This window comes from Monopterus albus, unplaced genomic scaffold (assembly GCF_001952655.1).
Source record: "Monopterus albus unplaced genomic scaffold, M_albus_1.0 scaffold175.1, whole genome shotgun sequence".
NCBI classification, from domain to species: domain Eukaryota; kingdom Metazoa; phylum Chordata; class Actinopteri; order Synbranchiformes; family Synbranchidae; genus Monopterus; species Monopterus albus.
Window position 1 is genome coordinate 562705 of NW_018128055.1, and position 11800 is coordinate 574504.

The 11800-nt window shown below is 39.5% G+C and overlaps 1 protein-coding gene across 25 annotated transcripts in view; it reads left to right on the forward strand.

Annotated features, from left to right (window-relative positions):
- ank3b (ankyrin 3b) overlaps positions 1 to 11800 on the forward strand; it is a 128474-nt gene that overhangs the window by 79457 nt on the left and 37217 nt on the right. For 15 of the 25 annotated variants that reach the window (XM_020616519.1, XM_020616517.1, XM_020616513.1 and 12 more), the window contains 3 exons: positions 3621 to 3723; positions 6546 to 6652; positions 9077 to 9301. In XM_020616519.1, coding sequence (XP_020472175.1) covers positions 3621 to 3723; positions 6546 to 6652; positions 9077 to 9301 — 435 coding nt within the window. Of the gene's footprint in view, positions 1 to 1525; positions 1538 to 3620; positions 3724 to 4739; positions 4785 to 6545; positions 6653 to 7875; positions 7909 to 9076; positions 9302 to 10789; positions 10889 to 11800 lie in introns of all 25 variants that reach the window. The other 10 variants (XM_020616533.1, XM_020616524.1, XM_020616531.1 and 7 more) reach the window with 3 other exon arrangements.

Consider the following 11800-nt stretch of genomic DNA (forward strand, 5'->3'; position numbering starts at 1 on the left):
TTTTTCAGAGGGGCAATGGTATCAAGTGTATTACGCAGGAAGGCTGCAGTACTATCAACAAGATTATCGACTTGTGTGGGAGTAAAGTTAAGGTGGCCTCCTTCCACTGTTTTGGCAAATGGCACTGAAGTAGATAAAGACGGAATTATTTCCTTAAACTTGGTAACAGCATTGCCAGATAGACATCTGCTGTAGTGGAATTGTTTCCCACATAGAGTATAATCCATTAATGGAAATTCAAAAGTTATTAGAAAATGGTCAGACAGAAGAGGGTTTTGGGGCAAAACTATTATTTCATCCGTACTAAGCACTAAATCAGTCAGAAAGTCTGAGAATTCACTTAAAAACTCTGAATAAGGAGCAGGTGGATGGTATACAATAACAAACAGAACAGGCTTTTGAGTTTTCCAGTTTGGGTGTGAGAGACTCAGGGTGAGACTTTCAAATGAGTTATAACTATGTTTAGGTCTAGGGCTGATTAATAGGCTTGAGTCAAGTGAATTATTTTTGAAACTTAAAAATTGAACATCCTTTTCCAAGTTGTTGTATTGTTTTTATAAATTTTTACGAATTAATTAGTGAAGTGAAAAAATAGTTATGTTGTGTTTGTTGTTTATTATTTAAAAAACATTGTGGGATCTCTATTGTTATTTGAACACCACAAAATGTAGAGGTGGGAGGAGCTGCAGAGCACCATTGATCCTCAACATGGAGAATCTCCTGGATAATTTAAAGACTCTTTCAGTTTACCATTTGTCTGTTTGTTAAAATTATTACAACTTAATTCTGAAGAATTTTTTCTGTCAGTTTGGTATGGCTCTAAATACTACAATACCCACAAGACCCAGCTGCTGTTGCTTAGACAAGAAGCCAGGATGAGAGGTTTAGAGTATTCAGATCATTCTATGGATGCTGAATTTTAAGCTGTGATATTTCCTACTGAAATGTTAATTAACTTGTCTCCTTAAAGTTGCACTTATCAGTGTTTTTATATGGAAATATGGATCATGTGAGTATGTGTATCAGACCCACAGATAACCATCACCTGTCTTCATTTCCCCTCAGCTCTGTAAAGTTTTAGCATCTTTTATTTCATTACAGTTCATTACTCCAAATGAAAGTCTGTTTATACTGTGATTTATTTGTTTGTCTATTTATCTATCCAAATAACTGTTTATTCCCTAACACAGCTCATCTTTTGTATGTGTTTAGTCCCCATGCAAACCTTGGAAGTGCCCGAAATGTCAGTCAGTTGTACATGTAGAAAGCGAAGGAGATTTACATTTAGCATAGAGCCCTGGAATAGCTCCTCCCTCCTCACAGCTCCGTAACAAATCACTGAATTTGTAGGAAAATGTAGGTGAATGCTGATATTTCAGTCAGAAGTAAGGATTTCAGTCGCTTGGTCTGTCAGTCAGTCAGCATCTGGCTTCATTCTACCAGTCTGCATTTCTTCACCTCTGTGTCCACTCCTCTATTTGTTCACGATCTTTTGTTCTCTCCTCATGTCCGTTCCAAATGTTAGTCCTAAAGTCAGGTAAGGCTGAAGACATGAAGGCGTCCCCCTCCCTCACCACCCCCCTAGCCCACTCATCTCACTTCTTGTCCTCCATTTACACCCTCAAACCCCAGCTGCTATCATGACTTTGTGCTTCACTGTTGTTTACCATTTCATTTCATTACTAACATAATGACTGTGACCAGTTTTATGCTTTTTTAACACAGTTGTATGTCCAGATCAGGCACTGTGTTGTGTATACTGCAGTCCACTTGTGTGATCTTGGTCCAGTTGTTTGCTTTCAGTTGAAAAAAAGCTCAGCTGGGTTGTGTGCTTGTACAAAACTGCCTGTTGTGTTTGACTGTGGTGGCTGTATCATTTATGCCTAGGTCTTTGTGGGTTTGCCACAAAGGTGGAGCTTTGCATCATTCTGGTTTTTATGTGGAGTGTTCCTTCATCGAGCTTCCAGGGACCTGAACTGATTATTAGTGGGCAATAGGGATGCTATTGCCTTCATCAGTTTAGTGTCATATAGCTTCCAACAAAGCCTGGACAGCACAGATTAATCTGGTCAGTTGTGTCAAACACTGTAACTCCCGAGAAGGATAACTACCTTTAAAACAAATGTTTACATTTTCACCTTTAAAAAGTACAGTCTTATTAATGGAAATACTTAAACATTTATTTTGAAAAGAAACAACAAAAAGTTCATCAGACAGTAGGATGGAAGTTTGTTTTGTTAATGACAACTTTTTAAAGTCAGGGAAAGTTCAGTGTCCATCAATGGAAAGTTTACTGGGCTCACAGAGTGCACACAGGCTAACAGCATACACACAGAGTAGTAGTAAGTACAGCTGTAAAGGAAGTGGCCAAGTGCAAATACATGCTGCATGCTTAAAGCACTAAGTCATGGGAAATGGAGTGACTGTGCCATAAATTAGTTTAATTTTTGATCAAGCTAGGTGTAACTGTTTTTTTGCATTCAATAGCCGAATAACACAAATCTGACCTTGCAAATCTAAAACGTATTAAACGGCACATGATCAATGTTTTGGGTATGTTATTGCAAACATAGACGCACACACTAGATCATTGCAGTGATAATTAGAACTAAAGTCAGATTGTGCTGTGTTTTATATACAGTACTATATGTTTTGCCTTATAAAGGAAGCAGAGAGCGGCCAAGGTTGAATATATGTTTTTAGTCTCGTCCTCTCAAGACCGTTCGATCTGTACTGTTCATATGGTTTTCTAAATGTTCAGAGATACATTCCTCTGTGATTTTAGAGCTATATTCTCTTCCATAATATAAAGCTTATTGTTGAAATATAAGGATGATTACCTACAATCTTTTTTTTTTCTCAAAATAATCATGTTTTCACAATAAAATACCTGTTACACTGAGACACTGTAGCCAGATGCTTAATTTGTAATCTTGAGATAATAGCATGAAGGATACAGTGTATATCCATATTTTTGTCATTTTAGTATCTCAAGTTGTGTTGTTGTTTTGCCTCAGGCTAATAGGTTCATGTCCGTTTACTAGCGAAGAGCAAATAGCGCTGTTGTAAACATTCATCACATGTCACTGCTCAGGAGCGCTCTTCATTTGCCTCATAAGTCAAAACTTCATCACAAGCAGCATCACAGCGGGCAGTCAGTGAAACATGCACTCAGACAGAAACAGTCTACTGTTTAATGTGGATTCGTTGTCAACAGATGAGAAAATTACAGAAGCTAATTATCTACAAAGTGTTGTAGTGTTTGTCTAGTTTTTATTTTTTGTACTGTACATTCATCATCCAACAGGTGTTATTTGGAAGGTCAGCCAGCGCTGATGTGGCTGCATTTGGATTCCTCCTGGCTTTGTGTAGTTTAAGATGTTGCCTCAGACAAATAAGTACACACCAGCTATATCTTTCTCGTTTGGTCTTGCATTGTGGTTGTTGCTAGTGGGACACAGTCGGGTTCCTGGAAGCTGCATGCATTTAATGCATTTATGTTTGTGTTTTCTGTTCACTTTCACTCCCTCTTACACCTGCCCTCCTCCCCCTCACCTCCCCTCCCCATCATTGTGACTGTTGTCTTGGTAATCCCTGACTGCTTCGACAACCACACCAAGCCTGCGTTCCTTCAGTTCTGATAGGTCCAACACGCTGAACCGGAGCTCGTTCACACGGGACAGCATGATGATAGAGGAGATGCTGGCGCCCAGTAAGGAGACGGTACGTACGGCGACTATAGCTGCACACGCATCCTCTCTTTTTGTTTCTCAGTCTCTCCATTTCCCTGTTTGTTAGTCAGCAGTCTGCAGGTTCATGAGACACACGGTCCTGTCTCCAAAAACCTGTTCACCAGTCCTCTTACACCTGGATTGGTGTTGACATAAAGACGACTTTTACTGAAAGAGGAAGTGAGATTAATGGTTAAAAGAGTGTTTGCTGTGATGGCACGGCCACTTTAAGGATGCATCAGAATGGCACTTATGATGGTGAGGAATTCAGGTGGAACTTAGTGTAGAATTTAACCTACTGGCTAAAAGACAGCATGCCTCTTTTATCACCAGGTCCCCATCAGTGAACTTTTGCATCAAACCTAATGAGTTAGAGTTAAAAACCTTTGCTGTGTTTTTAAGATTTTAAAATGAAACGGTATTTGCTCTTTGCATATATAGCATCAGTTCCTAACTCAAAATGAAGGGTTGCCTCTGTGTTTCTGGCATAGGTAGTGGCTGAAATGTTGAATTAGCATCAAACATGGGTCACTGCATTACCAGGTCAGCCCTCCACACAACTGTAGAAATGTGCTCAGTAACAGAAGCACAAGACAGAATCAGCTATATGTTGTTAGAGTTGGCTTTTGTGTGAAAAATGCCAGTTTTGCTGGTAATACAACACACTACTGATAGGACCGCAATACGTTTTCAGTTCAGGTTCAATAGTACTCCCAAACTAGTTCCAGAAGCACTGCATTTCTCATAATACAACTTAATAGTGACTTTCATTACACCCTTACTAACAAACATAATTCCTTGCACCCATCTTATAATTCAGAGTTTTTGTTAAGAATTTGTAGTCCATTACCACACCAGCACTAGTACTAAGCCTGGGGTGCTCATTTAGGCTTGATCACGGAGACACACAGTGCTGTAATTTGACAAAGCTTCAGCATCACACAAATGTGTTATTTGTGAATGTAACAGCTGGTAAATGACATCGCACCCCCTCTCACGCTGCTGCAGATGCTCCGTAAGGAAAGGTCTTTCATAGTAGAGCAACACAATAAGGTACAAGTCCTTCTTTCAGTGCATGTGAAAATCTGTCTTTCAGATTTTCTTATGATTTAAATACAATATAATTTTGTTTTCATGGACAGTTTTTATTAGAGCATGTACTTTATTTGTTCAACATTTTTGCACAGTATTCTTGTGAATATGAATTTTTAAATGTGTACTGTCTTTTGGGGTTAATTCAGTTCAGTTTAATTCGTATAGTTCCACATGACAATAACAATCAAATCAGGGCACTTTGCATACAATAATAAAATCTAAAGTACTGAGAAAATTCCAACAAATCCCCCATTAGACAGCACTTGTATAACAGCGGGGAATAAAAACTCCCTTAATGAAAGAAACCTCCGACAGACCCCAGCTCTTGGTGGGCGGCCTTCTGCCTTGACCGGTTGGGGTGAGTGGATAGAGGAGAGAGAGAAGAAAAGAAAAGCAACAAGACACAACAAACAAACACTGGGCAGGTTGATGTGGCCGGTGACTGGGTATACCTGCAGAAAGGTACAGGGAGGCAGAGAGGGCAAGCTAGGGAAGAGAGGCGACAAAGTTAATGACATGCAAAGGTGGTATATAAAATTAAAATGGAGAGTGAGGAGAGAGGAGCTCAGAGCATCATGGGTCCCCCCAGCAGCCTAGGTTTATAGCAGCATAACTAAGGGAAGGCTCAATCACCTGATCCAGCCTTAACTATAAGCTTTATCACAAAGGAAAGTCTTAAGTCTAATCTTAAAGGTAAAGAGGGTGTCTTCCTCCTGAACTGAGACTGGGAGTTGGTTCCATAGGAGAGGAGCTTGATAGCTAAAGGCTCTGCCTCCCATTCTGCTTCTGTGGACTCTAGGAACCACAAGTAAACCTGCACTCTGAGAGTGAAGTGCTCTGTTAGGATGATAAGGCTCTACGAGGTCTTTAAGATACGATGACGCCTTGTCATTAAGGGCTTTGTATGTTAGGAGAAGGATTTTAAATTCTGTTCTGGATTTTACAGGGAGCCAGTGGAGAGAAGCTAATATGGGAGAGATATGATCTATCTTGCTAGTTCCTGTCAGTACTCTGGCTGCAGCATTTTGGATTAACTGGAGGCTTTTTAGGGAATTATTGGGACATCCTGATAGTAAACAGTTACAGTAGTCCAGCCTGGAAGTAACAAATGGACTAGTGTGGAATTCTGGAATTCCTTTAGTCAATATTTCAAACTCTTTTCTCAAGAAAACCTTACTTTGTGAGGAGAGTATTTAAACTTACTTGAACATTTTTAGATTCAAATAATTTTTTAACAGTTCTGCTTTCCATGCATGGCCATGCAATCCTGTAACAGACTGACTGCATCTGTCCATTTTATTGGATCTTGGTTTCTGGTTTTCTTTCCATTCTTAATGTAGATATATTTTTTATTTGGAAGTTGGTTATTCTCTTTGATTTGCTTCTTTGCTGATATACTGAATGTCACCATGATGCTTTCAGCAGCTCATGTTTTAATAAGATGTTATATCTAATGACAGTTGCTGCATGTATAGAAATAAATGTATGATTCCACCATAAATCCTAGAAGTGGCACTAGCAGTGACCCCTCCTTCCCCAGAGAAGGTGTTTTTACCTTGGCTCAGTGTTTACCCTGAATGGGAAACATGGTTAAAAACAGTCATACAATCACCTTGTACTTCTACAAATGCATGGCCCCATGAGCAAAGCTTTTTGCTGACACCTCAGAAACACTTATATTTGATATACATTCCAAAGACCTTGATGTCTCCTCCATAGCATTTGGCAGTGGCTAAGGACGTTGACAACGACTCTCTGAGGAGGTACAGCTGGACTGCAGACGCGATGGATAATGTCAACCTGGTCTCCTCACCAATACACTCTGGGTAAGTATGTTTGACAGGATGAACGGATAAAGGGAGGGAAGGAGGAGGTCAGTGAAAATATCTACCCTGCTGTCTCAAAGGAGAAGGGGGAAAGGTAGAAAAGCTGCTAATGAGAACATGGCATTTCTGCTTTTAGAGGAAAGGAGGCTATGGAAGGAGCGATTTAGGACTAGTATTTCTTTTTGTTTTCATTAACCCTGTACTGTATGTATTCTCTACTGATCTTCCTTGCTGGTGCTCTTTCTCATGGCTTTTCCCCTGGACAAAATGGCTCTTCTTTCCTGCAGCGGATTCTCTTCATCCTCTCTGATTGTCTTTGTTTTTTTTTTCTCAAATTGTAAAATGTATCTGTTAGTGGTAGTTACATTTCCAACATTTCTGTAATTATGGTAACAAAGCTGTGAAAGAGGTTTTCAAAAATGTATCAATCAATTAACCTAAATCAAATCAGTTTTTTGAGTGAGCACCGTTTGTCTTTAAATAAGCACCATAGTCCTCTGGATGTATGTTTGAGCTTCTTGTCATGCTGCAAAATCAGTCTGGGACTGGTCAGATACCTCTCTCATGGTTTGCTTGATGAACAAGAATCTAAACATCTCAGGTGCCTAAACCATTTGCATAGCACTGTATGTTCTTCTTCCTTAGTTTCTCTCTCATTCTAACCAAATACAAAAATCAGCCCCTATGCTATCATGCCAATGCTGAGGGTAAAATATCGGCCTTGCAGCAGCAGATTTGGCTGTGACTCACCTACAGTAATTGTGGAAATGAAGGAGCTGTGATTTACAGTGGCATTTGGGAAATATGCATAATCTTTTTCTGATGGAGCGTTTATGAGAAAAACAAAGTTACACCCAGCAGCTGGTTAGCTTAGCTTAGTATAAAGACTGGAAACAGTAGAAACAGATAGCATGACTCTTTCCGAGATCCGCCTAGCAGCAGCTCTAAAGCTCACTAATTAACAAGTCTTGTTTCTTTTGTTCAATGCATAGAAACACGTATGTAAAGTGTAAAAACAAAAATTCAGTCTTGGTGTTAAGCTAAAGTAACCAGCTGCTGTTTTTAGCCTTACATTTAGCATTTAATTGTGCCAGCAAGTAAACAAGTGCCCTTCCCAAACTGGTGAATGGCTCCTTAGTAACCGTCTGCTCAGTGGTGTTTTCAGTGATTAAGCTCTGTTATTGACCTGTCACTCCTGCATTGCTTTGTTGTCCATCCTGCAGTTTTTCCTCTCCGCTCCCGCAGTACGACAGCAGGTGATTGACTATGATTGGTCTCCCTCTTTATCACTGCCACCGCTACTTTGTTACTTCCGGTGACATCATGCCCTCCCCTCTCTGTCCACTCATAACATCTGTGTTTGCTCTCCTCACACACCAGCTGTGCCATTACAAACCTGACATAAAGTGGTTTGGATTTTTTGGTTTTATCCCTTTTGTTTGAAGGAAATCTTTGTGAGTTTCTAACTGATCTGAATGACTTTATATTGCAAGATCTAGCAGAATGTGGCGTGGACGTGTACTTTGGTTACAGCTGGATCTGAATGATTTGACATTTTTAACCAGCGAGTTTTGCCCTTTGACAGGTCAGTCATTACAGATTCAGGTCCAACAGTCAGCAGCCAGTTATATACAGCCCTGTTCTAGACTAATGTATTATACCCACAGGCCAGTCTAGTAGGCAGGTTCAACAACTACATACGAACTAACATGACATCTGTCACCAGATTGCATGGTGTGATTCTGTGTGTGTGTGTGTGTGTGTGTGTGTGTGAGCTATGGGATTTCCTTCTTTAAGTTAAAACAAGCTACACACAGAATTACACTGTTTTCTAATATGGGTAAATTAAAGGCTACATTGGAAGCTTCTGTGCTGGTATATTGACCTTCTAATTCATATTTAATTTACACAATAATTTTGTAATTTGACGTCATTTTGATTCAGCAGTTTTTAAAAGCTGACTTTGAAAAACATTTTTTGAACATTAATGTAGTAGAAATGTGGCAAGTTGTTTGCTCACTGACACATTTTCTTGCTGCCTAATGAAGCTGTTGTAACCACCACTCGTAAAAGCAGAGTCATAGCCAACACAGAAGACTCCTGACATTTCTGTTCTTTCTTTATCTCTTCTCTCTCGCTCACACTTTGTGTGTTTTGAAGATCACAGCATGGAAAAGTGACCTCATTCCCACTAAAGTTCTCTCTCTCCATCAGTACTGATGTTAAACTGATAAAACTTTATGCCTTACTTCTTTTTCCTTTTCTATTTCCTCTCCCTTTCTGGCTCTTCATCCTTCCCATATGCTTCTCTCTTTTTCACTGTTTTACATCATGTCTTTGTGCCCTCTGACCTCTCTCTGTCTGTTTCCTACCACTCTTTGTCTCTTTTCCCTCTCCTTTTTCTTTCTCCTCACTCTCCATCAGGTTCCTGGTCAGCTTCATGGTCGACGCCAGGGGTGGCTCCATGAGAGGAAGTCGTCACAACGGGATGCGCATTATCATCCCACCCAGAAAGTGCACGGCGCCCACCCGCATCACCTGTCGGCTGGTCAAGAGGCACAAACTAGCATCACCTCCTCCGATGGTGGAAGGAGAAGGCCTGGCCAGCCGACTGGTGGAGGTCGGTCCGGCAGGCGCTCAGTTCCTCGGGTAAGACTTCATTTATATTGTTCATACTGACATTGTTGTTGCTGTTTGCTTAATTTTCTCATTTTTGTCCACCTTAGTTCATTGACTTGACATCTCCTTCCCTCTGCTTCTTACCATCACCATTTCCTACCATCTGCGTTTAGATTTGAATGTGTGTGTGTATGTGCATCATGATGTGTGACAGCTGCTGTTTAGTTTGCATTTTAAGTGTAATTGTTGCAGCGTGCTCATCTTGTCCAGCTGTGGTACCCTTTGGCAAAGTAAAGGCAACATCACTATCTAATGTAAAGTGTGCACATACAGTATGTAGATTGTGGAATTAAAAGAAAGCCTGAGTAAATATTAGATCATGATTCTGTATGTGCATTCATACTTATGTCAAAGTGTTTAAAAACAATGAAGTGATCAGATTGCGTTTTTTACAGTCATAAAATCGAGAGAACATTTGCGAAGCTGAAACATATTTGGCAAATGATATGTGTACTTGTTAGTCTTAAAAATGACTTGTTTTAACATTTCAGCACAACATTATTTATGTTACTTGTAATCTTATTGTAATGCTCTATAATAGAATAAATAGAACAGACTTTATTGTCATTACACAGTAATGCGCAACGAAATTAGTATGCTCTTGATTAGATATGTTGTGTTTTAATTAAATATGTTTTGATTTTCCTTCAAACACTGACAATATTATTCGCCTCAGTTAGCAACAAACTACGTGCGAGATAATACCCAACAAGCTGTTTGCATGATTGTAACTACACGGTGGCCGAGGACAACCTGACGCAAAGCCGAGGATAAAACTATTGTATGTCTAGGGCCACTTGTTAATACAAAGGCATATGTAGTGAAGTGAAAAATGTTATTATCTTAATTATTTAAATTTCACAATCCTGAGCCAGCAGTTTCAGAATCCTGAGGGAGATATTTCACTGCTCTCAAATCTAGACACTACAAGAATAGAGAATAATGCTGCTGTATTGTACTATTAACAATAATCTAAATTTCACAAACATGCACATTCTCTTGCTGTCTCTTTCACTTTCACTTTCGCCTTTATTTTCTGTCCAGTTTTGCTCAGATTTCCCCCTCTTTCCCCTGCAGCTGTTCCCCAGCCCTACAGCTTTTCAGCTTCACCACTGCCAACATTATAACAAAACACTTTTAAAATAAAATTCACGTGGTTCTCACTGAGTAGATATTTATCTGGTATATATTATTGATTACATAAATACTTTAGCCTTAGATCTGAGCCTAATCAAGAATTATGGTCGGCTGGCGGGGGTTGTATAAATACATAAACACTTACCTCTATATACAGTACCTGTGAGTGGTTTGTTGCCATTACTGATGTCACTAAATGCACTAGGAGTACTGGAAAGAAGAATTTGTCTTATCAAAGATACAAACCTAGAACTCAGTGGTGTGTGCGTTTACTGACTTTGCGAGTGTGTGTATGTGTGTTTCATTATCTTGTGGCCACAGTAAACTACATCTTCCCCGAAAGCTGCCAGCCCTTAATGAAGGTGAGAGCCTGGTTAGTCCAGTGCTACAGCTGGGACCCAGAGGAACTAGATTTGTTGGGTAGGAACCAAACATAGCATCCCCCACCCTTTGCTCCTCCCCCTCCTGTACTGTACCTCCCACCTCCCCCAAGGAAACGACATGACTGAGGCTGATTCATGCTGATGGATATGATTATTTTACCCATCTCCGTTGACTTTGATTTGTTAGGATACAACATTTTTATCATATGGTTGCCATGTAGTTTTGGGAAGAAGCCAGTGACATAGAGACAAAGTATTTGAGAGGAGGACAACTAGTTACTGCTTATCTGTATTTAAAGTTAGAAGATGGGATTTGTTTTAATTATATTCCAAGAAGAGAAACATCAATTATAGTTTTAGCATTTGAGATTTTAAAATTCTTCCTAAAACTATGCGATGTAGCTTTAAATTCATCAGTTAATTTACTGCCACTTTCATTTCAGTAAAAATATACTGTATTTTTATATTTCAGTGGCTTCTGATGTCACTGAAAGTAAAGGTTTTGATTGGCTGTTTGGATCGGGGCATGTTGGGCATGAGCCTTTTCCTCCTTGAGCCAAGCATCATCCTGCTTCCCATGACCATTCTTACTTTACTTCACCTTTAAGATCAGTTCAAGTCATCCTCACAGTGTTTTGTGTAATTAATTTCCAGAGCCACTGGTAGAGAGAGTTTGGCTATTCTGATCCAGATTCCATTTACCCTGCGATGCTGACCCAGGATGACCAGAATATACATATAATTTACTTTATTTATAATTAATTTATAATTTATGAAACCTCAGGGCTACAGCTTGTTTAAATATGCTTATAGATTAGCAGTAAAAACACTGTACTTCAGTATGCATATTGTGACTTATTATATTTGGCCTGATTTTCACAATAAAATGTCACATCTATGAGAATCTTCAAACTTTTCTTCACAAAACTGTAAAATATGAGATTTTAAC